This window comes from Papio anubis, chromosome 3, assembly GCF_008728515.1.
Source record: "Papio anubis isolate 15944 chromosome 3, Panubis1.0, whole genome shotgun sequence".
NCBI classification, from domain to species: Eukaryota; Metazoa; Chordata; class Mammalia; order Primates; family Cercopithecidae; genus Papio; species Papio anubis.
Window position 1 is genome coordinate 79,064,493 of NC_044978.1, and position 27,771 is coordinate 79,092,263.

Below are 27,771 nucleotides of genomic sequence, written 5' to 3' on the forward strand. Positions count from 1 at the left end.
TACAGATATCTATTTAAAAAAAAAATGCACAAGAGAGGCTCCTGCCAAGAAAACCAGAATGAGGAAACTATGTATTTTGTCTTGATATCTACCATTTGGCAAACATGGAAAATCCTTGTTGAAACAGTGTGATGGATAGATGCACCACAAACATGGCGGGATCATGCATAATGCAGCGGAACAGATGCTAACAGGCTCACACAGGAACACTTCCATTTATTTTTCACGGGCTTGGAAAATTGATCTACAAAGTGGTCCCATGTGAGTGTCTCCTTGGCCCACCAAATCTCTAAGAGTACTTTGATTTTCTTTGCATCCAGAATGAATCTATCCATTGTGGCTATGCCTCTTAGTTGACAAAATGAAGAGATCGAAAATAAGCCAAGTTTCTGATTAAATTAATGTGCCAGTTCTCTGAATTATGGAAGACCTTTTCCAAACCCCAAAGGGATCATATGACTTTTCTAGGACTAGTTTTTAGAAAGTGAATGAACAACAGGACAAGTCTGACAATCCAGGACTGAAATGAATTGCTTTAGGATTTCTTCCTAAGCTCCCCAAGCCAGAAGCACTTCTTTGCCTTCCTTAGACTCATACCAGAGAACGTTCTCATTATCCTGCTGCATCCATCCCTGTCATCCCCTCCCCACTGCACACTCCTCCAAGTGCTTCAATCCTTAGAAACTACCTATATACTTGAAACTAAAACACACCGGAATTGGAAGGGGGAAGCACTATAGAATCGTCACCATGGAGTAAGCATCTCATAGTGTACTAGGGAAGTCAGCATCTGGTATGTGCGTGGATCGGCGGGGTGTAAAGTGGAAGTTTCAGTTCTGAACTTCTGTAGATGTCATTCCCACAGCTTGGATCTCACACAGACAGACCCCTGGAAGGGCCATACTGACCCACCTGGAGAAGCTATTGAAAAGGGACATTTAAGCATTATAATTGTGAGTTTCACATAAGTGATGGCTGGTTTGCACTGAGTTCAGGGCCCAGTACAAGGATTTTTAAAAATACAACGTAAAGTGATGCTTCTTTAAGATGTCTGACTAAGAGCAAGTCTTTCCTTTCTTCTAAAATCTCACTGAAATGACAGAAGAATAGCATCTAAAATATGAGAAGATATAAAAGGATAATTCATATGTTTTTTTCTTTTCAGGAATATATGAATTTCATAGTCCTGAGCCTCGCACAAGCATCAGAAACAAGATATATTAACTGTGTGAACAGGATTCAAAGGAAATCAGAACCGTGTCAATTATGTTAGAAAATGACAGTCTCACATAGCACAATGGAACAGAATAGGTCAGAAATAAGACCACACATCTGTAATCATAGGATCTTCAACAAACCTGACAAAAACAAGCAGTGAGGAAAGGATTCCGTCTTTAATAAATGGTACTGGGAGAATTGGCTAACCATATGCCGGAAATGGAAAGTGGACCCCTTCCTAGCACCTTATACAAAAATTAACTCAAAATGGATTAAAGACTTGAATGTAAAACCAAAAACTATAAAAACCATGGAAGAAAATCTAGGCAATACCATTCAGGACATAGTCATGGGCAAAGTTTTCATGACAAAAACATCGAAAGCAATTGCAACAAAAGCAAAAATTGACAAATGGGATCTAATTAAAGAGCTTCTGCACAGCAAAAGAAACTATCATCACAGTGAACAGATAACCTACAGCATGGGAGAAAATTTTTGCAATCAATCCATCTGGCAAAGGCCTAATAACCAGAATCTACAAGGAAGTTAAATTTGGAAGAAAAAACAACCCCATTAAATAGTGGGCAAAGGAAATGAATAAACACTTCTCAAAACAAGACATTTATGTGACCAACAAACATATGAAAAAAAGCTTAACATCACTGATCATTAGAGAAATACAAATCAAAACTTCATTGAGATACCACTTCTCACCAGTCAGAATGGAGATTATTAAAAAGTCGAGAAACAACAGATGCTGGTGAGGTTGTGGAGAAATAGGAATGCTTTTACACTGTTGCTGGGCATGCAAAATTAGTTCAACCATTGTAGAAGACAATATTGCAATTCCTCAAAGACCTAGAACCAGAAATACCATTTGACCCAGCAATCCCATTACTAGGTACATACCCCAAAGGAATATAAATCATTCTATTATAAAGATATGTGCACACGTATGTTCATTACAGCACTATTCACAATAGCAAAGATATGGAATCAACCCAAATGCCCATCAATGATAGACTGAATAAAGAAAATGTGGTACATACATACCATGGAATATTATGCAACCATAAAAAGTAAGAAGATTGTGTCCTTTACAGGGACATGGATGGAGCTCAAAGCCATTATCCTCAGCAAACTAACATACGAACAGAAAACCAAACATCGTTTGTTCTGACTTATAAGTGGGAGCCAAACAATGAGAACACATGGACACAGGGAGGGGAGCAACACACACTGGGGCCTGTCGGGATAGGGTGGGGGTGCAGGAAGAGAGAGCATCAGGATTAACAGCTCACGCATGCGGGGCTTAATACCTAGGTGATGTGTTGATAAGTGCATCAAACCACCATGGCACACATTTACCTAAGTAACAAACCTGCACATCATGCACGTGTATCCCAGAACTTAAAATTTTTTAAAAAAGAAAATGACAGTATTTCCCATCAGAAAAATTGCACAAGTACAAGGTAGGCAAAATTTGGTTTAGTGAGCTGTTTATACAAAAGTGACCTGGGGGTTTTAGTGACCTCTGCTATGGACTTATTTTGGCATTTTAAACTACCCAGTCCACCCATAGCTTCTGCTGAAAGGGCCAGTGAAGGTGGCCACATTTGTATCATGTATATCAGTTCCCCTTCCAGTAGCTAACTGGACCAGAGTGAACACCTGACCCAGGGTGAACAAATCCAAAAATTGGAACACAATAATAAAATTCCATTTCCCAGGAAGTTGGAACCAGGGAACTAGGAAACTGGGACAGCTGCAGCCTGATTCATTGCTACTCAAAGTATGATCTGTGGACTAGCAGCATCCACGTTGGCTGGGAAGTTGGTAGAAATGTGGACTCCCCATCCTAGACCTATGGAACTATTATCAGAATTTTAACAAAATCCCCAGGTGGTTTTGTGGACATTAAAGTTTGAGAGACACTTTAGCTGGGCAATGGCAATAGGAACACTTGGAATGAAAAGTTTACAGAGTTTGGGTTAGGTTGGTTTCATGCCACACACAGCACAGGCAAACCAAAGTTAAAAGGAAACATAAAAGACGCGGAAAGGTCACTTCGCCGAGAGAAGGAGAGCAGAACAGACCTGCAGAGAGAATCAGAGACAAGAGACCCTGGGGTGGGGGACTGAAGAGTAGACCCAGCTCCTGGGGCTCCTCCTGCCCAGGGCCCAGGGAAGATATTTCACTTCATATCTTGGTGGAAGCCTGACTACTTGTGGTGACTTTCCAGTGAAGATATCTGTAGGGCAGCTACTCCAGTGGATTTCTGATGCTGATCCAAGATTATTTCTATACACACTTCCTGTGTCATGTAGTTTCTATCAAAACTAGCAAAAGTTGGGAACTTTAGTATAAAGGGGGGAATAAAGCACTTACTGCCCCCAGGATTTAGGCCACCTCTGGATTCTGATACTCAGTTTGGGCATCTCACTTTAAAAAGGGTGCTGCCACACTGCAGCCAGGCCTCCAAACAAGAGGCACCAGCACCGTCTAAAACTACGCCTAGAAACAGACTATATGGGCAACAAAAGCAGAGATGTTGACTTTCAGAAGAGAAGACTCTCGAGAGACATGTCAAAATGAGGGGACAGCATTTTACATATTTCAAGAATTGGTCTTGTAGAGACCCAAGCTAGCTCAGGGGAGGCTTATAATACCTCCCTAAGGAAGAATTTCCTTACAACTCCAAGAGCGTAACAGCTGTTTGTTGAAGTCTCAAGCTCCCTGTGACTGCAGTGCTAAGTCAAAAGCTGAAGCCAAAGAACCTTCTTCAGAGACATAGAAAAGGGAATTTTACTTTGAGCAGAACTCTATGGCCTCTAGGGCATGCTGTATTTCTAAGATTCTCCAGTTGCAGAGCTAGGATTATGAAGGTCTTTCCTCTCTTCTCATCATGAGCAGACAGAGTGCCCACTTCAAGGCTCTGAGCAATCACTGAAGCACAGGTTTTTCCATTTGCCTTGTTTTCTGAGAACCTTGCTAAGTTTTGATGACAGTTTTTAAATAAGAAGATGGTAACAGTTGTGCAGGGATAAAAAGTCATTTGGAACCTGAGACAAACAGAAAGAGAGCTGTAATTTTAGAATAAGAAAGGAACAAAGCTGGTTCTGAGAGTTCTAATACAGTGGAGGATTAAAGAGTTGTTAGAGGCAGAAAACCCTGGAGCCAGATTGTGAAAGCTTCTGCTTCCTACCATTTGTGATCCTGATTTTCTATTCTAATTCCTTAAAAAGTTACCCCTATTCATTATCTCATGAATGCAGGAAGTACAGACAGTTTCACTGTAATTTCCATCTCACTACAAACATATGTATTGCTTTATGGATCTATTTAATTTAGCAAACACAGAAAAACTTCCATAAGAATTTAAAAGGCAGCGTGTAAAACTGAAAGGCAGGGGAAAACCCAAACAAGAGATTCTCAAAGGTCAGAATAAATTAATAGAAGAAAAGAGACAGAAGATTAGAGCACACCAAAGCACCAGAATTTGAATGCTCCTTCTCATCATAATTATGAACATCATTTTTATCCTCAACCAAATAATTTCTTATGAGATTCCAAATGCCAGTTTCTATTTTTTCTGTGATGTCTTTTGTGCATTACACAGTTCTTTCCTCAGCTCTTCCATTACCTTCTTTAACCCTCTAAGTGTTCAAGGTGTGTAGTAAACAGCATCTTCTGCCTCTCTTGAGGCTCTTCACACTGGGGAGGAAAATTTCCAGCTCTGAAACATGGGAATCCAGCATGCGTGCTCCGTGGCTTCAGGGATCCAGAGTTCAGCAAACCCAGCCCGAATGAATGCAAAGAATGTGATGAATTCTGCTTTGGAATCCAGGAAGTGCTTAATAGAAAACTGAAGGATAATTTCTTTTCAAAAAGTGAAAAAAAAAATGTATTGGGCACTTGACAGGTAAATAAAAATAATAAAACACTCATGTGCCCACCACAAAGACTTAGAGCTAGAACATAGCAGAACCTCAGAAGCCCTGGAGAACCTATCACGGAAGGCATCCTCTTCCAGCTCCAAAGACAACTACTCTTTTTTCCTGACTTTTTTGTTTCTGTTGTTGTTATTTGTTTGTTGTTGTTGTTGTTATTTGTTTGTTTTAGACAGGGTCTCACTCTGTCATCTCGGGCTGATCATAGCTCACTGCAGCCTTGAACCCTAGGCCTCCAGTGATCCTTCTCTCTCGGCCTCCCAAAGTGCTGGGATTACAGGCGTGAGTCGCTGTGCCCGGCCAACAACTAACACTTCTGATTTTTTTTTTGTCAGTGATTCCCTTGCTTTTCTTTATAGTTTTACCACTTAAGCCTGTATCCACAAACAATATACTGTTTAATTTTCCTTGCTTATAAAATTTATATAAAGGAATTATTTGGTCACAAAATGAGCTTCTTTTCTATCTTTCTGGTTGATCCAGGTTAAACAGCTTTTCAGATTAATCCATTTTCATGTGCATAGCTGTAATTCATTTTTTTAACTGCTATACAGTATCCCATGATAAAACTATACCATATTTTAAAATTCATGTTACTGTTGGCATTTATGTGGTTTCCAGTTTTTTGTTTTTGCGATCATAAACTCTTTTGTATGTGCCTTGAGATATGCAGGTATCTCTCACCAGAAGTATGTAAGAGTATTGATAGGCCCACATTCTTGCTGAAACTGGTACTTACCTAACTTAATAATTTTTGCCAATGTCTGGGAGCAAAGTGGTATCTCATTGTGGTTTTGTTTTGCATTGCCCTTATTACTAATGTCACTGATCACCTTTTCATGTGGTGTTGGGGTCACGTTTGTGTTCCCACTTCTACACATCTATCTACTATATTGCTAGTCTCTTTCTTATTGTCTTTAGGAAGTGTTTATATATTCTAGATTTATATCTTCCTTTGTCAGTTATATCTATCAAAAATTTATTTTCAAAGCTTGAATTTTGTATTTTTACCCTCTTTATTATATGAAGACTAGAGATTCTTAATTTTAATGGCAACTTTTTGATATTTTCCTTTTTTAGGGGGTCTTGATTAAGAAATTTCTCCTTACCCCAAGGTTATTAAATGTACTCTGATAAATTCTTCTGAAACTTTATAGTTTGCCCTTCCAAATTTAACTTTGTATTGTACCCTGGTTGTACATACAATGCTTACAATAGGGATCTGTTTCATTTCATGAATAGAGAATCAGTTTTCTCAGCTGTATTTATTAATAATTCATTCTTATACTGCTGATGTGCATTGCCCATTCAATCATCTTTCAAGTTTCTGTGTGTAGCTCTTTTTTTTTTTTTTTTTTTTTGAGACAGAGTCTTGTTCTGTCACCAGGCTGGAGTGCAGTGGTGTGATCTCGGCTCACTGCAACCTCTGCCTCCCAGGTTCAAGCGATTCTCCTACCTCAGCCTCCCAAGTAGCTGGGACTACAGGCATGCACTACCATGCCCAGCTAATTTTTGCGTTTTTAGTAGAGACAGGATTTCACCATGTTGGCAGGATGGTCTCGATCTCTTGACATCATGATCCACCCACCTCAGCCTCCCAAAGTGCTGGGATTATAGGCGTGAGCCACTGTGCCTGGCCATGTAGCTCTTTTTTTATTCCATTCACCTATTTGTCTAACCTGAAAGAGTACCATACTTCTTAGTTACTATCGCTTTATAATAATTTCTGGTGTCTGATCGATCAAGTCATTCTATTTAATTCTTCTTCATGTGTAACTTTCTATTTTTCATTGAGTCTATATTCATTTACATTTACCTACATATTGACCCTTTCCATTGTTTATTTTTTGCTGTATTTTCATGAGTTCATCTGGGATCATTTTATTTTTGCCTGAAAATTTTTCTTCAATATTTATATTGGTATAGGTGTCTTGTTGTCCAATTCTTTAGGTTTTTGTTATCTAAAGTCTTTATTTTGCTTTTGCCTTTGAATACTATTTTTGCTGGCTGGATGTGGAATTCTAGTTATTTCAACACATTGTTCTATTTTATTTATTATTTTATATTTTATTATTTCATTTTATTTTATTTGAGGCAAGGTCTCCCTATGTTGCCTAGCCTAGTCTCGAACTCCTGGGCTCAAGTGATCCCCCCATCTTGGCCTCCCAAAGTGCTGGGATTACAAGTGCGAGCCACTGCACTCAGCCAATTATTTTATTTTCTGCTGGGATTCATAAATTCCATGGATAAATTATCTGACCATCTTGTTCATTTGAAAATAAACTTTCTTATTTCTGACTGCTTTAAAAATTTTAAAAATTGTATTTATGGTTTGATTTGTATTTATTATTTGGCTTTGTAGTGTTTCTTAACTTACTATTTTTCATTATTATAATGTTTTCACATATGATCTCTACAAATATTGCTTTTACCCCAGTCTTGCTTCTGTCCTTCTACAATTAAAAAACACGTTAGAAGTTTTTTATGTTCTTGTGCTTTTTCTGTACTTTCTATTCTTTTTTATTTCTCTTTATGTTTCAGTATGGATGTTTTCTATTGATCTATTTTCTTTTTCTTTTTTTTTTTTTTAAAGATGAAGTCACACACACTATGTCACTATATTGCCCATGTTGGTCTTAAACTTTTGGGTTCAAGCGATTCTCCAACCTCAGCCTCCTGAGCAGCTTGGGACTACAGTGTGTTCCACCATGCCTGGCTCATCTATTTTCTAGTTCATTAATTCTTTCTTCAGCTATGTTGAATCTGCTGTTAAACCCATTTAATAAGTTCTTGCTTTTAGTTATTGTATTTTCAAGTTATTATTATTATTATTATTATTATTATTATTATTATTATTTTCTGAGATGGAGTCTCACTCTGTCACCCAGGCTGGAGTGCAGTGGCACGATCTTGGCTCACTGCAACTTCCACCTCCCAGGTTCAGGCGATTCTCCTGCCCCAGCCTCCTGAGTAGCTGGGATTATAGGCACATACCACCAGGCCCAGCTAATTTTTGTATTTGTAGTAGAGATGGGGTTTCACCATGTTGGTCAGGCTGGTCTCGAACTCCTGACCTCATGATCTGCCCACCTCAGCCTCCCAAAGTGCTGGGATTACAGGTGTGAGCCCCTGCGCCCAGGAGATGCCAATTCTTGCTGAAATTCTTTTTCTCACTCTGTGTATTTTTCAATATATAAACCTAAGTTATTTTAAAATCCATGTTTGATAACTTCAATAATTGAATCTCCTGTAGGTCTGCTTATTTGGCCTTTTGATTTATCTTGGTTTTTGGCTAATTGTCTTATCCCCTGGCTTGTCTGGAAATTTTTTATTGAATGCGAGATGTTGTATATAAAAATTTGAAGACATAATCAGAGATTCTGAATGGCATTATGTTCCTTCAAAGAGAGTTCACTTTTGCTTGTAGCAACATTAAAGATAGGGTCAAATAACTTTAATTCTATTAGGGAATGAATATTTTGAATTTGTGTTTCTTTGTGAGGGCTGGACTGTTTCTAATTAGATCTTTGGCCTACAATGTAGGTCTTCAAAGTTCTTATGTGAAGCCTTGGGTTGGTCATCAGGGCCATTGTTCTTTGGCAGGTCCTAAATTCTAATTTTTGTCTCCTAGCCTCATAACAATGGCAAAAGCTCTGCTCAACTTCTCATGTGACCGCTATTCTCTGTATTCTTCTTTTAGCCTGCTATTTACAAATTAGCAAACGCTGGAAGAGGAAAAGTGACACACTGAGTGTCAGGTTTATCTCTTTGCATTTCTCATTCTTTCTTAAGATCTTAGCCCCTAGAATCCTTATTGCCTTAGTATTTATCTGATGCCTTCAAATGGATTGTTTTTTAACCAGTTTTCTTAAATTATTCTTAGTAGTAGGTTTCTGATAAATCTAGATGTTCATAGCTATGAACATCTCATATGAATTTTAGAATTAGTTTGCCAGATTTAATGGAAAAAACGAGATTTTTATTAAAATATTATTGAATTGATTTATCTGTTTGGGGAGAATTAATGACTTTATAACATTAAGACTTTCTATTAATGAACTTAGTATATCTTCTTTTAGGCTATCTTTCAATCTTTAACGTCTCCCCCCTTCCTTTTTTTTTTTTCGAGAGACAGGGGCTCACTGTATTACCCAGGCTGGTCTCAAACTCCTGGGCTCAAGTCATCCTCCTGCCTCAAGCTCCCAAATTGCTGGTATTACAGGTGTGAGCTACTGCACCCGGCCAATGTCTTTCCACCTTTAATTTTCTGCATAATGGGCTTGGACACCTGTTAGATTTATTCACAGTTACTTCACATTTATATTACTATTATAATTTACACATTTTGACTACATTTTCTAGTAAGCATTCCTGAGATATACTGATTTTGTGTTCCTACTTGTGATTTAACTATAGATTATTTTGTATTTTCTCTGGACAACTAAATCATCTGCAAATAGAGTGTAATTAAAAAATTTTAAACCCCTACATATTTTAAAAATCTAATCTTACTGCTTTGGGATATTATCGTGCTGTGTCAGATTACCATCTAAGATACCTAGAATAGGTATCTCACTGAAAAGAAATGATGAGTGTTGCATCCTATCTTAGTCCTGATCTTAAAGGGAATACTCTCATATTTCATTAAGTATTATGTTTGCTGGGAGTAGCAGACTTGATAGATTTCATCAAGTTAAGGAATTTAACTTTTCTTTATATTTTTGCTAAGAAGTTCTGTTGTGAATACATGTTGATTTTTATTGAAAATTATTTCTGCCCCTACTCAAAATATGCTTTTATTTTTTTCTCTTTTGCTTTGGTACTATATTGAATGACAACTAATGATTTTAAATATTTAACCAATCTTTCATTTATTATATAATTACCAATTGGCCATGAGATGTCATTTTTCCAATATGCTGCCAAGGCGATTTTGTTAATATTCTGTTTAGACTTTTTTCATCTATATTTGTAATTGAGTTTGACCTATAATCTTTCTTTCTTGTGCTATACTTATCTACTATAGAAATAAGGATAATACTCCATAAAATGAGGTGAGGAGTGTTTTCTTTTTTCTATTATATAGAAGAATTTGTATAATATGAGAATTATGTGTACCTTGAATATTTGGTTGAATTTGCCTGTTGTATCAGAGTTCAATCAAGGAAACAAATCATTGTGTACTATGTAATAAAAGTAATTTAGAAATAATTAAATTTAGAAATTAAACCTTACATAATTGCAAGAGGAGCTGGGAAAATAAGGTACAGAAAGGGGATTTGGATGATTAGAGCAAAGTCACTGATTAGCACTCTGATGCAATGGGATGCATGGACAGGTTGGAGTTGGCAGGGAAACCCATGAAGTCAAGCACTCCCCGCTTCCCAAGTGGGAGGGAGTGTCCAGTGGAGCAGGCAGGGAAGACTATGGAAGGATGCTGTGTCTGGTGGTGGGCCCAGAATCACCAGTGTGCATCAGAGCCAACAGTCAGGAAAAAGAGATTTAGAAAACACTAAGGAAGGGACAGTGGGGACAATCTGCAGGCTGGCAGCAGTCATCACCGAGAAAAGTGAGGATGAGCTGGCACTTGTGCATCTGTCTTTTGCTGCATCTAACCACAGTAACCAACTGTATCCCAATGATATGCAGAGATGAAAGTCTGGGAAACAGTTACAGCTTACCTGGTTCACAGAGTACAAAGCCATCAGGCGTGTAAAGCCGGTGTTTTCCTTGTTGCTAGCATATGGCCTCTAGCTACAGAAACCCTGTCAAGTTCCAAATAGGAAAGTTTGGAATTCCTACTTCAGAATGAACCAATGCGGAAAAGGAGACTTAAAGACTTAAAGAATGAAGAGGAAATAAAAAGTAAAAGCAAACCAAAAATTTTGCCTGTCACAGCTACTTAAATTGACTAGATATTTTCTGTTTCTTTCAGCCTTTTGCTGGTTTTGGTTGCATGTGTATGTGTGTTTTTTAAGGATTTATAATTTAGTGCTGCTATCACATTTTCAACAATCACAATAATAATTTATTCTCATGAAAAGAACATCAATTGGAAATCAAGGCTAATAGTTGGACTGGAATCATATGGTTTCAAAAGAATACAGTGTATTAAGCCTTTATTAGATGCTAGAAAAGAGGCCAGAATGCTCATTTTATACATAGTAGGTGCCATTTAGTCAAACAGAAGCTCAACCAGGCATTGCATGCAATGAGACCATGAGAGTTAGGGAGGAAAAGTATTCAGTCTGGAAAAAACACAAATCAAGTTTTTACACGAAAATGCTGTTCTTAAAACTTGAATTTTTAAAGAAAAAAGGACATGACTGGTAAAGATGTGAATCTGCAAGAAGAAGATATCTCTGCAGGGTGGCTTGGTGATTAAAAAACACAAAGTGCATTTTTTCTTTAATCCGACCGGGAGCTGGTGGATAGCCTAGTCAAGGACTTAGCAGGGTCCCAGTTTCTAAGGTGCCAGAGTCATTAAAAAGGAAACAAGGATTTTTCTGGTACAAAGATAATGGTATGCTATGGGTAGCTGTGGTCTCGTGTCATTTCTTTTGTCATCATTGAAACCCTAAAGAAAGAGGTGCTAAAATACAAAAGTGTAATCTAAACCCAAAAGTGAGCTTTTGGAGGAAGAAAAAATATTCACACTTAGGGAAAGAAAACCTTGGGGGAAATTATGGTTATTATTTTTCTAGGCCAGTGACTCAGCAGAAATTGACAAATCTTCTGATCCTCCAGAATATTAATTGTCAATGAAAGTAAAACCGAATATAGAAAAATCTAAATTACCTGGGCGAGGTATCATACTGAATAATTAACTAATATCCACAAACCTCAAGTCATCCTCCCCATCACCAAATCTTTACCAAAATTCTTATGAAGTATCCATTTGAAAACAGGTACTTCAATTTCTTTTTATTCTGATGTCTGGTATCACCAAAGTCCAAAGAGTTGAGAAATGAAAGATAAACAAAGGGACTAGTTAATGCATAAACTGAATGATTCAAAGCCCCCAAAATTCAAAGTTACCATATCAGGTTGTGTTATCTGTAGTAACAATACCTTGGCTGCAAGAAAAATATTTAATTAGAACACTATGTGGAATTTTAATCTATAGAGTTGTAGATTTAAAAATTTTTTTACAGAGTTACAAGGCTGGGCACCATGGCTCATGCCTGTAATCTAATACATTGGGAGGCTGAAAGTCAATCACAATTCATTTTGCAAAATTACCAGCATGACCTTGCTTGAGGCCAGGAGTTCAAGACCAGCCGGGGTAACATTGTGTGATCTCCAAGTCTACAAAAAATAAAAATAAAAAATTTAGCCAGGCACGGTGGCCTCTGCCTGTGGTCCTAGTTACTCAGGAGGCTGAGGCAGGAGGGTTGCTTGAGCCCAGGAGTTTGAGGTTGCACTAAGCTATGATTGTGCCATTGCACACTCCAGCCTGGATAACAGAGTGAGATCCTATCCTCTCTTTCTGAAAAAAAACAAAAAAACAAAAAACAGAAACATCAGCAAACTTGACAAATCATTTTGGTTCAACTCTAGCACTGCCTTAGACTATAATTAACTAATTAACCAGGCGTACAATAAAATGTTTATTTTTTGGTGATTTTATTTAAATAATTAGAAGAAATACATCATCTATAATGAAAGTAAACCGGGCAATTTACTTACAATCTTGTAACTGAAAATACATACAAATTCTGTGCAATCACACCAAGAGGGAAAATTCTGTAGGGGAAAAGGACAGTAATGACTGAGAAACCCTGAAGCCTCCTGTGTAAATATCTTAAAAATAAAATGTTTTCATTCAAAGATTTTTCAAAAAAAATAAGCCATCTAATTCTGAAGAAATCAGTTTCTAAATTACATTTTTCATTGATTCATCACAATTCATTTTGCAAAATTATCAGCATGGACCACGCCAATGTGGAGTTAAATGCCTACACTGTATCTTAACAGTATTATAATAGTCAATCGTTTCATGAAATTGATATAAATGTTATGTCCAGATCAAAGAAATTACTTTGTAACTGACCAAACCGGTGTGATTGTCCGCTTTAACCCCTAATTTCTTCTGGGGCTGCAGGAACAACAAAAACAAAAATCTATTTGTATTGACTGCTGAAGACAACACAATTTACAAAGCACTGTTGTCCTGATTTGGGTTTCTAATAAGTTACCTAGTGATTCTCCCAGTACTCTTACTTGAAAATAAGACTGCAATGAGACTGCCTAAAAGAACAAACAAAAGCACAACTACATATCTGTCTCCAGGCCTTGAGTAGGTGATTAGTCGTAGAGATTGTGGAACCAAAACCTATAGTTTTCCTCTACTTTTGAAAGAAAAGATACTGTGCATCAACACAGTTCATTCTTCTAGACTTTCCTTTTAATTCCAGTTTTCACTGAGTCAGCTCCATTTGGTGTGGTGGGTCCAGGGCCCTTTGTTGCCATAATGAGTTAACTGATAGGAGAGAATGGGGCTTCTGGACACCCCCATCGACGAGCCGTGTCCCATAGGAGGGCATATGAAAGCTTCGCTCCATTACCTGGGGACAGGAGCCCTTATCACTGGATACTGGAATCCAGCAGCCTGGCCCACTCCACATAACTGGGGCTTCTGCCTCCATGAAGTTGGTTGCACTGACCCTATACAAAGACAAAAGAAATTTCAATATTCATATCATTCACAATAGATAGGCAAGAGAAACCCTAAATGGTAGTGGTTGAAGAACTGGCCTGAAAATGAGACACAAAGATAACCCATTTTCAAACTATTCTAGGCACTTTTTTTTTTTTCTTCTTCTTCTTCTTCTTCTTTTTTTTTTTTTTTGGATAAGCATCTCACTCTGTCATCCAGGCGGGAGTGCAGTGGCACAATCACAGCTCACCACAGCCTCTTCCTCCTAGGCTCAGGTGATCCTTCCACCTCAGCCTCCTGAGTAGCTAGGACTACCCGGCTAATTTTTGTATTTTTTGTAGAGACGGGGTTGCCATGTTGGCCAGGCTGGTTTTGAACTCCTGGCTCAAGTGATTCGCCCACCTCAGCCTCACAAAGTGCTAGAATTACAGGTATGAGCCACCACACCCCACCCTGGGCCCAATTTTTAAAAAATTAAAATAGGCCAGTGCAGGGGCTCATGTCTGTAACTCCAGCACTTTGGGAGGCTGAGGTGGGAGGATGGCTTGCACCCAAGGGTTCAAGACCAGCCTGGGTAACATAGGGAGTCTCCATTGCTACATAAAATAAAAAACTAGCTGGGCATGGTAGTGCATGCCTGTGGTCCCAGCTACTTAGGAGGCTGAGGTGGGAGGATTGCTTGAGCCTGGGGAGGCCAAGACAGCAATGAGCCATGACCAAGCCACTGCACTTTAGACTGGGTGACAGAGTAAGACCTTGACTTAAAATAATTTTTAAAAAATTAAAATAGTCTTGGTTGACATCTTAAAATTTTTTTAAAAAATTAAAATAGTCTAGGTTGGTTGAGAGGATTTAAAGAACTGTACTACCTGTACTACCTGTTCTTTAGCTTTTACTGTGTACTTCTATCTCCCCATCTGGACCACAAATGACTTGAGAGTAGATAGAGCTCAGGTTTTTTGTTTTTTGTTTTTGAGATGGAGTCTCACTCTATCTTTGTTTTGAGATGAAGTCTCACTGGAGTGCAGTGTTGAAATCTCAGCTCACTGCAACCTCCATCTCCCAGGCTCAAGTGATCCTCCTACCTCAGCCTCCCGAGTAGCTGGGACTATAGGTGTGCACCACCATGCCAGATTAATTTTTGTACTTTTCGGTAGAGATGGCATTCCACCATGTTGGCCAGGCTGGTCTCAAACTCCTGACCTTAAGTGATCTGCCTACCTTGGCCTCCCAAAGTGCCCGGATTACAGGTGTGAGCCACTGTGCCTGGTCTGAGCTCAGATTTTAGATGTATTTCGTTTCCTTTCCCCTGGCATAGTCAGCTGCCCCTAGCATGTACTCTGCACTTAACCTGTGTCAACTGATGTCAGCTGAGTTCAGTGAAGATGGTTTTATGGAACTACACTAGTATTGTGTTGTAATGAGTTTTCCAGGAGCCCAGAACAGATTGGCTCAGAGCCAAACTTGATCTTTTATTTCATTCCTCACTTGATCTCCCCCCACCCCAATCTCTATGCGCACTTTCACCCCAGGCATTTATGAGACAGCTGGACATGATCGGGGATGTGATCACTCATGCTGGGAGACAGTTATATGAGTGGCCCACAGAGAATGGGTCAAATTATTTGCAGTACAGTGCAGGGGAAAAAAAGCAACAACAGCAAAAGAGACATTCTAATATATTCCAGAGTACTCAGCTAACTGTAATGAATCCTTAGTTCTTTTCTAAGTTTAACCAAATTCCTGTCAAAGCATTGTGCTATTAGCTTGCAAAATTATATTATATGTGCCTCTATCGTGGATTACCATTATAAGAAAGAATTATGCACTTTTAGCTGCTCAAGGAAAAGTAGTAACTACAAGATATTCCATTACTTTTCAATAGTGCTACCAATAACAATAAGCACTGAAGCAAATTTTTGAAAATGCTGAATTTTTTCATTATCGGGGAAAGTAATGATCCATATAAAAAAACTATGTTATCTATTGTAGTTTTCATATTCAATTCTTAAGTGTACCTTAATATCCAGGCCTTCTTCAAATTAGGTAATAAAGTTGTACTGAATTCAGTATTGGGGGTTTCATGGCAACATAGGTATGAGAAGGGAATTTAGAGTGAGTTTTCCAAAACGAGAAGCCTATGTTCTTTCCAGAAAGAAATCTCAGAAGGAGGTTATGATAATAAGCACATTGAAGAAGGAAAAATACAGAAAATATAACTGGAGTTGATATTTCATTAGCTCTTTTCATTAGCAGAGGAACAGTTTTTGTTGGCTAAAAGTTTCTCTAAAGCTTTCCAAAGGCTCACGGCACAAAGGCATGGTCAACAATGCCTTTGGCCTGTGAAACAATGTCCTCTCCTATGAAACAAAACTCAATCTGAGACCCAAACCCAAAAGGTTGATCATAATACAACTCTTGGAAAAAGTGTTATGTCAAAGGGTATGTGAGTTCATTTCTATCTGAAGTAGACTGAGTTCCTAAGAACCTGGGTTGATTTTATGGTCTCTCCACAAGTGGCTTGGCTGGACTTCATACACAGCCAGGTGTCTGGCTAAGGTCATGCCCTTGATAAGATCTGAATACTCTGAAATCCCCAGGACAATCCTCAGATCACCTTAAATTTACAGAAACCCTTCCCGCTAGATGAGTTGAACATGGAACACGTTTTCTTGGAACCATTTACAACTTAACTGGGACTATACTTACAGCTACCAGTATAGATCCTGGACCCTAAGAATGACCTCAAAACTCAATTCAAATCAAGGAGTCATCCATCGTGTTCTTGCTCAAAGTGCAAGAACACGGGCTGCCTTGTGACTAGAGTTTTGAGTGAACATGGTAACCTCATATAAGGTAGAACTCCAGTGCAAATCAGGTCCATGGCATTTCAATACAGCCCAGCGACTCACATAGCATATACAGTTTAGTTATTTTGTTTGTGTGTGTGTGGTTAAATGAGACTTTTCACTGAAAAACAGTCAGGATCTAAATAAAAATAACCATTCATCAGGAGCCAGGGATAAAAACTGACCAACATCTGCTGCCTGGCCATCCTCACCAGCCACTGGTTGACTCCCATTCCTGAGGTCTTGGTGTTCCTTTGTAACCACAAACTGCAGATAACAAAAAGGAGGGAGAGAGGATATTGTTATAGTTCACAAATTATCTCAACATACATTGAATCAAAGTCCATGGCTTTACGATGTTCATCCTATGGAAAGTGAAGGTCAGAAGAAAGACCCTGTGAAGTTAGTCTTTCTAGCTAAAGAGAGATTCGACATTCAGTGAAGAGCCTTGTGTTACTTTCTCTTAAAGCAATTAGGCACTACCAATATGTTAACTGAAGAATCTATTCTAATTATGGAATCTCAGCTTTTAGGTGATGGGTTCCTGGAGGCCACTGATTTACCATAAGCAATCCAAGAATTCATAAGTATTCTAAGAACTGCCCACAGGCCAGGGAAATAATATCTCATATATGTATGCACTACAACTTTTCATACACACACACACATTAATAACACTCATTTAAACATGTACCAAGTTCAGAGTAACTTGGGGCCCTTAAAGGTACTAATCTTGTGCAATGACAATTTTGCAAGCTGGTTGAACAGCCTAGGGACCTGGAATTTTAATAGGGAGGAACAGACAACAACAACATTTCTCTTCAGTCAGCAAAATGATTACTTTTGTCATTACTTGTGTTATCAAAAATTGATTGGGCACTTGCAATGCAGGCTGACCAGAGTTCACTGGCTCTCATTCACTTTAGATAGATTAGATATTAAAACAGATCCACACTACAGGAAAGAAAAGAAGTGACCCCATACAACAGGACAAAGGACATCATTTGGTGAATCCTTCCTTGTCAATCAGTAACCAGGGCAAGGACTGCACCAAGGTTTTGGCTGATCAGGCTCCATTGGTTCAGAAATGGGCACTCCACAGAAAGGAGCACACAATTCAGAAACAACAGAAAGAGTAGAGAAGAATCTCTTTGCCCACATTTTCCTTTGAGAAAGGTGTAGAAAGGGATGATGAGTGGAGTCAATCAGGGAGAAGACAGGGAAATGTTGGTAAGGGAAGGGTGAATCCAGAGAACATGTATTTTCATTTTCTTACTTTTTATAATACAAATCATGCTTCATCTCCTCCTCATTAATGATCTCCCACAGCAACACATTGCAAAATAAACACAGGACCCACTGTTTAAAGACACATGCCCATTATTTCTGTCTCAAGTCAAAACCCAACCCTCTGCACTGCAAATTTTCTAACCTCATGCCTCTCTGCCAGAAGAACATAGGTCCCGGAATTCTGGGCTGAGGTGGGAAAAGCAGCTAATGGAACTAGATTTGTTTTTGCTGCTGCTTCTCCTAGTTTGAGTGTTCAGCTCCCTCCTATTCCCTACAGCAGCAGTTGCTGTCAGGGACAGTTACAATGGCTGTGGGGGACTTAGCTCGGCAGCCCCAGGCCTCCTAGCATAGCTCTGAGCCAACAAGCTGCTCATGACAGCAGCAAATGCTTTTGATTTTTTAATAGACATATACAGATTGTGTTTCTCCTTCATTTCCATGATGATGAATTAATGAGATGAATTAAACCTGCTACTCAAAACCTGAATGAAATACCAGGTAGACTGACAAGTGAAATCTGGGTAATTTAGAAGTTCACAAAGTCATGAGCCCTCAAAGAAGCAAGTATATTCTAGAGCTAAGTCGTAGAATCACATACTTCTGGAACTGATAAAGACTGAAGGGATCTTAGAGATCATCTAATCTAAACCCTTTGTACTGAGTGGGGAGCAAAGGTCTGCATAGGTTAAAGGACTTGCTGAAGATTAGATAGCCAATTGGTGGGAAAATAAGGCTAGAATTCACATTCCTTCTAATTTTTTAGAGATAAAGTCTCACTCTGTCACTCAGGCTGGAGTGCAGTGGTGCTATCACAGCTCACTGCAACCCTGAACTCTTGAGTTCAAGTGATCCCCCTGCTTCAGCCTCTAGACTAGCCGGAACTGCAAGTGTGTACCACCACACCCAGCAAAGCTTTTTGTAAATCTTTTTAAAGAAATATGATCTTGCTATGTTGTCCAGGCTGGTCCCAAGCTCCTGGCCTCAAACAATCCTCCTGCCTTGGCCTCCCAAAGCATGGGGATTACAGGAATGAACAACCTTGCCCAGCCTCTATTTTTCCCCCCCATACTTGAGTCCAACCAAAAAAACAAGGAAACACTGGATGCCTATTACAGGTAGGAAAAGATGATCAATTGGTAGTCAAAAGCACAGTCACAGGAAAGCTACTTTCCGGGAATTCACAGTGAGTTGGGAACTGGGGAGTAGGGGAAATCATGTGGGACGGACCCCAAACATTGCTCCTCCATAACCTCTCTCTAATAGCTCTTCCCTAAGGATTCAACCCTCCATGGACCTGCCATACATTCCAGTCTCTTCCACAATACATACCACAAATAATGCCAACAGCACGCACTGAATCAGTCGTTAACTCTGACAGATTTCTAGAAATGGAAATTCCCTTAACTGATTCAAGAATGTGTAACCTGTTTCAAGACTGCCCTCTAGTGTTCCAAGATCCGTTACCGAAGTGGGTGATTTATGAAGCATCTTGAACTTCCCAAACCTCTGTGCTTTTTGGAAAACATTTGGATTGTCAGATAAAATACAGAACCCAGTTAAATTTAACTTTGAATTTAAATTTGAACTTTCAGTATAAGTATAATTTAACTAGGCATTCTATATTTTTATTTGTTAAATCTGGCAGCTATTCTGCTACTGAAATTTAGGGAGTTGAAATGTGTATGAGAAAAGAAATATTAAGAAAATGAGAGCTGAGTGCAGGGCTCATGCCTGCAATTCCAGCACTTTGGGAGGCCCGGGCAGGTGGATTGCTTGAACCCAAGAGTTTGAGGTCAGTCTGGGCAACATGGTGAAACTCTGTCTCTACAAAAAATAGAAAAATTAGCTGGGCGTAGCAGTGTGTGCAAGTAGTCCCAGCTATTTGGGAGGTTGAGCTGGGACGATCATTTGAGCCCAGGAGGTCAAGGCTGCAGTGAGCAGTGGTTGGACCACTGTACTCTGACCTGGGCAACAGAGCAAGATCCTGAAAAGAAAGAAAGAAAGGAGAGAGAGAGAGAGAGAGAAAAAGAGAAGAAAGGAAGAAAGGAAGGAAATTAGCATAATCTTGGGTTTTTAAGACATCTATCTGGAATGTGTCAACTAAAAATATGGAAAGTCTTCACATAACACGTACAAATCTAAGTTATAGAAAGAATCTACATGAAAGAAAAAAATTCCAAAAAGTTATTGTGCCATTAAATTATGGCCTTATTATAACTCATCTGATTCCTTTAGTTAATGACACAGTTCCCCCACCCTCCCACCCAGGACCTCCCTAGCTGATGTGGTCTTGGCTAACATTGACACCAGCTGGAAGCTATAACCGATTCCAGTCATTCTGAACTCAGTGAAAAAATAGAAAAAATGAACAGGGGTTAATATCAAGGCAATTCCTTGCTTCATCGGCTTTGGTCACATTACCCAAGGTTGAGGGCAAGAGGACATCCCATCCTCACTGTCAGCAGGCCTACGACTCCTCGCGTCTCTGCTTGACTCCTCAGAAGGATTCTTTGGATTTTTCGTTAGCAGCTTCTGAGTCCTATGATAAAGCCAAAATTTGAGACAATCTCACAACAAAACAAAATACTCAGCCCACTCAGTGATGGTAAGGGACAACTAACTATTTCTGCTACTAAAATTTCCGTACTTGTGTGGGAGAGAAGAAATATGAAGATAACTAGGAACATAACATTAGAAGTTTAAGGCATTCTTTTCTGCAGAACTGAAAATACTATCCAGAGAGTGTTTCACTCTTTCCAAGGTTCTGTGAGGTAGAGGGTGTGTGTGTGCGCGGGCGCACACGTGCACGTGCATGTATGCTCATGCACGTTGAGGGGAATAGCCTTGCATTCATCCATTCACAGGTATCTATTGAGTACTAACTATACCCCAGGCACTGTCCTAGTACTGATGATATTGCAATGAAAAAACAACTTACTAATTTTGCAGGGAGGAGTGGGGCAATCTGTGGAAAAAATATCTCAGCAACTGTGTGAGGCAGACTATGTTAGCTCCATTTACAAGTGAAGCCACTGGGGCTTGGAAATGGCAGTGACTCAACTAAGGCACACAGCTACCAATGGTGGTGTAAGAAGTGGGTCATAATGACACAAAGTCTAGGCTGCTCTTACTGGTCCACTGCAATCTCTCACTCATAAAGAAATTAGAGGCAAAAACAGAAGGAGTGGATGACCCAATATAAGAAAGTCTCGTAGTTGCTAAGCCAGGAAATACACTAGGTATCTTGCTTCCAAATCCAGTTTCTTAGAGTACTGTCTTGTTTGACATTCAGCACTAAGTCTACGCAGGGCACGGTGCCATTCACTAGGGCTGGGGGTGGGGAGATTTAGCATGGAGATGGATCCCCATCCTCAAAGCAGTAGCCTCTAGAGTGGTGCATCTGTGAGACTCCACAATAGCACTACTGTCCTGGGGCAGATAAGCAGCTTAATTGCCTCTAGGAATACAACCCTCTGTCAAAAGCCCTACCTAGACATCCCGGGAAGAGTGATAAGGATAGGAGGGGCTGCTGTGAATCTGGCATCACAGACAGCACCAAGAGATGGTATGGGTTATTATGTGTTTTAATCAAAGACTTCAAGGAAAAAAATGGAAGCAAGTGGCTAATATAAACAATTCCAAAGTTGCAAAGGTACAACATTGTAATTTGTACCAGTCAGAATGGCTATTAATAAAAAGTCAAAAAAACAAAACAAAACAAAACAAAAAAACAGATGCTGGTGAAATTTTGGAGAAAAGGAAACACTTATACACTGTTGGAGAGAGTGTAAATTAGTTCAACCATTATGGAAAGCGGTATGGTGATTCTTCAAAGAATTAACTGCAGAACTACCATTTGACCCAGCAATTCCATTACTGCGTATATACCCAGAGGAATATAAATCATTCTACCATGAAGGCACATGCATGTCAATGTTCACTGCAGCACTATTGACAATAGCAAAGACACTGAATCAACCTAAATGCCCATCAATGACAGATTGGATAAAGAAAATACGGCACATATACACCATGGAATACTATGCAACCATAAAAAGGAATGAGATTATGTCTTTTGTGGGAACATGGATGGAGCTGGAGGCTATTATCCTTAGCAAACTAACACAGGAACAGAAAACCAAATATCACATGTTTTAACTTATAAGTGGGAGCTAAATGATGGGAACTCAGGAACACAAAGAAGGGAACAACAGACACTGGGGGCTACCTGAGGGTAGAGGGTGGGAGGAGGAACAGGAGCAGAAAACATAACCATTGGGTACTGGGCTTAATAACTGGATGATGAAATAATCTGTAAAACAAACCCCAGTGATACAAGTTTACCTGTGTGACAAACCTTCACATATACCCCTGAACCTAAAATAAAAGTTAAAAAAACCTACAAAAAAACAAAGTTATAGTTTGTGATGAAATACTTCCTGTTGGTTTTCTTACAAGGGAGTCCTTCCAAGAAATCACACGTTGCAAACTAATAACATTAGAATACTTGAAAAATTTATTTAGTTTCACAAACATTAGACTTTTTCGTTTTGTTTTGTTTTTGAGACAGAGTCTCCCCCTGTCACCCAGGCTGGAGTGCAGTGGTGTAATCACAGCTCACTGTAATCACTGCCTCCCTGGCTCAAGCGATCTTCCCACCTTAGCCTCTCGAGTAGGTGGTACTACAGCTGTGCTCAGAAAGAATTGTACAACTCGGGATGCATTTCAGTGAAAAGAAAAAGAAAGGGTTCTGACGAGCTTTCTTTTTGAAGGAATAGTCCTTTCACTTCTGATTTTAGGTGTATGAGAGTCTGAGGTTGAAGATACTCTTATAGGTATGTAAAGTCTATAGTCATCTTTCGTTGAACTGGTCTTTGAATTCCAAGTTTAAAAAGGCAGCAATTTGCTGTTAGCTTTCAATCCAGACCTCTGAAAAATGCCTATAGAACATAAGACATACTGTGTCATAACACAACAAATAGGAAAAAATACTTAATAATTATGGCACGCATGAACTTAAGTTTCTAGTTTCCATTTTTTTCCCCTGTCTTTTGGCAATGGTCCAATGGGATGAACATTGATCATTCAATATTCTTTCTACATATATCCAAGATATTGATTACACACCAGGCTAAAAAGTCCAATGTTATCGATGGACTACTGAATTAAAATGTCAAGTTTGTGCCTAAGAATCTTGTCTCTCAAGAGGTGGTAGAAAAGGGCTTAGAGCATATGATTCTTTTGGGGGAAGGTTACAGTTCATAGAAAATAAAAATAATAACAGATAGCATTTATTAATTCCTATATGCCAGACCTACACTAAAGCCTTTACTTAAGTTAACCCAATTAATTTCACAATACCCTTAAGATAAGTACTATTCTTGCTCCTACTTTATAGCAAAGGGAATTAATGAAAACAGAGATTAGGACACATGTCTGGTGTTATTTAGACACTGACTTGGATTTGAACCTGTATAATCTGATTCCAGAGCCTGTGCTCTTAACCACTACACTAGGCTATAACAGGATCTCTGATAAGTACATCTTGGCTGATATGTTGAATTTTCCAGAACACAAGACAGTTGCCACTTGAGTGGTTGTGTAGTACCTGTAAATGTGGTTAAATTTTTATCTACAGATGGTGGCAGCAGATATTTTGTACATTCTCCAAGAATTGGGACCTATTAGTCAAGTGGGTCTTAGGTTCTCCAGCCACGAAATGATAAGATTGAACTAGATAATTCCATAAAGTCCCCTTCAGCCCTAAAGTTTTGTGACTCACTGATTTTGTACAGCACAAACCATAACAGTACATAAAATGCTTTTCAATATTGATGATAATAGAGGAAGCTGTCCTACTTTCTAAGAAAACAGAAAATGAGCAGTGTGATGCCTATACCTGCATCCTAATGTAGTGTTAGTTTTAAAGAATTGAATGTATAAATGTTATTGTTCTACAGTTTTTAATTGTTAACTTGAAATTATTAAAAGCACAAAATCTGAGGACCAGAAATTTCCTTCCAAGTTAGGGAAGATACCAATTTTCTTTTATGACAGTTCTAATATTTTGTGGGAAATCAACTCAATGGAAGACAGCCACAAAAAATTATAGTTGTGCAGGCTATAGGGGGAGCATATAAAATTAAATGAAGAAAGTGGAATGTAAAACCATATTATGATTGATAAATAACACATATACTATGCAGGTGTATGGACAATGACTGCAGTAGAACAAGGAAAAAGTAAAAGCACTGGTGTTTCAGAGCAATGAAATCCTGAGCTAACAGTAAAAATTGTCCTGTTATTTCACTTTATTTTTGGACCTGGAGTCTCACTGTATCACCCAGGATGGAGTGCAGTGGCACAATCTCGGCTCACTGCAACCCCTGCCTCCCAAGTTCAAGTGATTCTCGTACCTCAGCCTCCCAAGTAGCTGAGATTACCAGCGTGCATAACCACGCCTGTTACTTTTTGCCTTTTTAGTGGAGACAGGGATTTACCATGTTGACCAGGCGGGTCTCGAAATCCTGACCTCAAGTGATCTGCCCGCCTCGGCCTCCCAACGTGCTGGGATTGCAGGCATGAGTCACTGTGCCCTGCCCACTTCACGTTTTAAATGTAGTATGTAGATGTTCATCTCAAGGAGGCAGGCATTCCCCTGGGAGGTCTTAGAAAGAGGTTTCCAGTACCAAAGGAAAGATAGGGTCACCTGTAGTAGTGGGCACCCCACAGGCTCAGGAGGAGCAGCACGACAAGCACCACCACACAGACAGCCACCACGGTGACCTTCTGCTGCTGCCCGTGGCCAGCATGACGCAGTTCCCACCACTTCAGGTCTCGGTACTGACATCGCTCCCCGATGTAGCCAACAACACAGCTGTGACAACACACAAACAGAGGTCATCAGAGATGCCTGGCCAAAAACGCTGTTAGTTTTGACACTTGATATTCAGTTGTCTCTCAACCTCTGCATTTCTAGACTCAGCTCTTTGGAAGCATATAGAAAATCCATCAGGGGTCAGTTGAAAGCGCTATGAGTTACAAGTTAATGCAGCATGGACTTCTCCCTTTCGTCTGTTTGCTCTGGGATTTATGGGGGATTATTTGCATACTGCCTCTATAAGGCATTACAGGACATTGATTAAAGATCAGTTTCTGTTAGGCTAAAATCCTGAGGAGCCACCTTTTAAAACCAACACAAAGCAACTCTGCCCTAAGAGCCAAGGGAGTTTTGGAAACAAATGTTTGGCCAGATTGCAATGAGTATAGGTGAAAGGAAAGGAGAATTTGAAGGCAGAGTTCCTCACTTGAAACCAGGCTATAAAAGAAAAATGTGTGTAGCTTTTGAACAGAACACATAACTTAGTCTGCGGAGAAAACTTTTTTCCTTTAAAGAAAAAAAATCACTACTAGTGCAAGGGAAGACCCAGTAACAACATACATACAGGCATTGCCTATTTTCTTCAATGGGGAAAAAGCTGTATGGAGGGAAAAGGACGCTCGCCCACAAACACCCTGCTGTCCCACTAGTGAAACTGTCACTAGAGTGAACTGCTGAACTTTTTTGAAGTAAATGAAGCAATGCTGCCATCTACTGGGAATGTGCATTTCCAGACACGATTAAGATCTCAGGTAAACATCTGTATTCTATTATCCTTTGCAAAAGCATCAACTTTGAAAAACATCCTATTAAACACTCTGTAATGCCCACTTATTAAAAATTCCTTCCTTTGGGCCCTGGATCAACTATTTATTCATCCATGTCCCCACTTTATTCCAAAAGGACTTAAAGGAATAAAAATACAGAGAACTGACACCAGTGCCCATAGTGAGAAGAGGCAGCATGGACAAAACACTGGACAGAGCTCCAGAAGATCTGGGCTCTAGGCCTGTCTCTACCTTTAGCTGGTCAGAGGGGCTGGGTAACTCACTCACAGAGGAAGGAAGGAAATGGATTAGTACCTGTTAACCATCTTGTATGTTTGACACCTTGTTAGGCACTTTTACTCATTTTATTTTTGATGGCATATTCTCATATTTTGGATGAGGAAACTGAGGCTCAAGTAGTTTGTACGAGGTCACACAACTATGAGTGACAGATTTGACTCCAATGGTTCTCTGATTTCAAAGCCTATGTTCTTTCTACTTTACCATGCTGCTTCCAAAAAGAGTTTTATGCTCTATTCACCTCTGAAAAGCTATCTTCTAGAACTAACCGTGCAAGAGATACCACGATCTGAGCGCAGAAACATAAAGGACCATCATTATTCCAGGTTTTCTTGGGTGCTGTTTTCATTCTAGCTATCTTTGGTTATGGCCATTTACTATCAATGCCTAGCAGCACCACTTTTAAACTGCTGGATGTTAATGGGCCACACCTCTGATCCTTTCAGAAAGTTTGGGGTCTTGAGGAATATATCAGTCCCTTGGCCAAGAGTCCTGGAGATCCAAGTCAGCTGCAATAGCAGAGCCTCACTGAGTCTTATAAGAGCCCAGAATAGTCATTCAGCATTTTCCAAGGTGGGAGGGGGACACAGGATACTAGTTCTTTGGTTATGAATTAGTTCTTCTGTTAAACCAAACAAAAGATTCTCTGGCCAAATAAGTTAGCCTTTCCATAGTCAAATAATTTTGAGACATTCTAGACTCAATACAGATAAACAAGGCTTTTTTTTTTTTTTTTTTTTTTCCTCTCTGTCACCCAGGCTGGAGTGCAGTGGTGCCATCACAATTCATTGCAATGTCAGCCTCCTGGGACCAAGCAATTCTCCCACCTCAGCCTCCCAAGTAGCTGGGAATATAGATGTGTGCCACCATACCCGGCTAACTTTGGGAGGCTGAGGCAGGCGGATCACAAGGTCAGGAGATCGAGACCACCCTGGCTAACATGGTGAAACCCCGTCTCTACTAAAAATACAATAAATGCTGGTGGGTGCCTGTAGTCCCAGCTATTTGGGAGGCTGAGGCAGGAGAATGACGCGAACCCAAGAGGTGGAGCTTGCAGTGAGCCAAGATCGTGCCATTGCACTCCAGCCTGGGAGACAGAGCAAGACTCCTTCACCAAAAAAAAAAAAAAAAAAAAATTGGTAGAGATGGGGTCTCCCCATGTTACCCAGGCTGGTAAACAAGACTTTTTAATGTGTTGTGGTATACGCTGAATCAAGAATTGAGGGCTAGACAGAAGATTAGAAATTATGGTTTAGGAGTCACGCAGCTGGAGGCTACAAGATTCTGAACCTCCCTATATTGCTCCTAAGATCACTGCTTGAAATATTCTATAGATCCTGCACTGGATGGATCAGCTGACACCACCCAGATCAATGAACTGGCTCATCTGAACTTGTGGCCCCCACCCAGGAACTGACTCAGTGCAAGAAAACAGCTTCGACTCTCTATGATTTCATCCCTGACACATCAGCACTCCCGGCACACTGGCTTCCCCTAACCCACCAAGTTGTCCTTAAAAACTCTGCTCCCCGAATGCTCAGGGAGACAAACTTGAGTAATAATAAAATGATGGTCTCCTGAAAAAAAGAAAAAATTGAGGGTAGAGTATGTTGCATCTCTCAACGTGATTTGACCATACGGCCTGTTTTTAAGAAGCATTTCACAGCACTCATGTTGGGGGATCTTGGTCCAAAGGAGACCTGCTCAGAAGGGTGGCTGAAAGACAGAATGAATGAGGACCTCCTCTGAGCCCAGGTTTGGAGCCTCCTGAGCATCTCCAAACCAGGAAATCTTTGAGGAATACCTCACGCATGGAGACTCTCAACTCTCACTTCTGCTGCATCACCCCGGGGGCACC

General features: G+C 39.7%; 1 protein-coding gene across 1 annotated transcript in view; it reads right to left on the bottom strand.

Annotated features, from left to right (window-relative positions):
- Positions 1–12,777: 12,777 nt before the first annotated feature.
- Positions 12,778–27,771, bottom strand: part of EGF (epidermal growth factor) — a 100,036-nt gene continuing 85,042 nt past the window's right edge. Inside the window, 5 exon segments of the mRNA XM_003899090.4 lie at positions 12,778–13,782; positions 13,785–13,835; positions 16,862–16,943; positions 20,388–20,505; positions 24,676–24,843. Coding sequence (XP_003899139.3) covers positions 13,589–13,782; positions 13,785–13,835; positions 16,862–16,943; positions 20,388–20,505; positions 24,676–24,843 — 613 coding nt within the window. The 3' untranslated portion in view covers positions 12,778–13,588.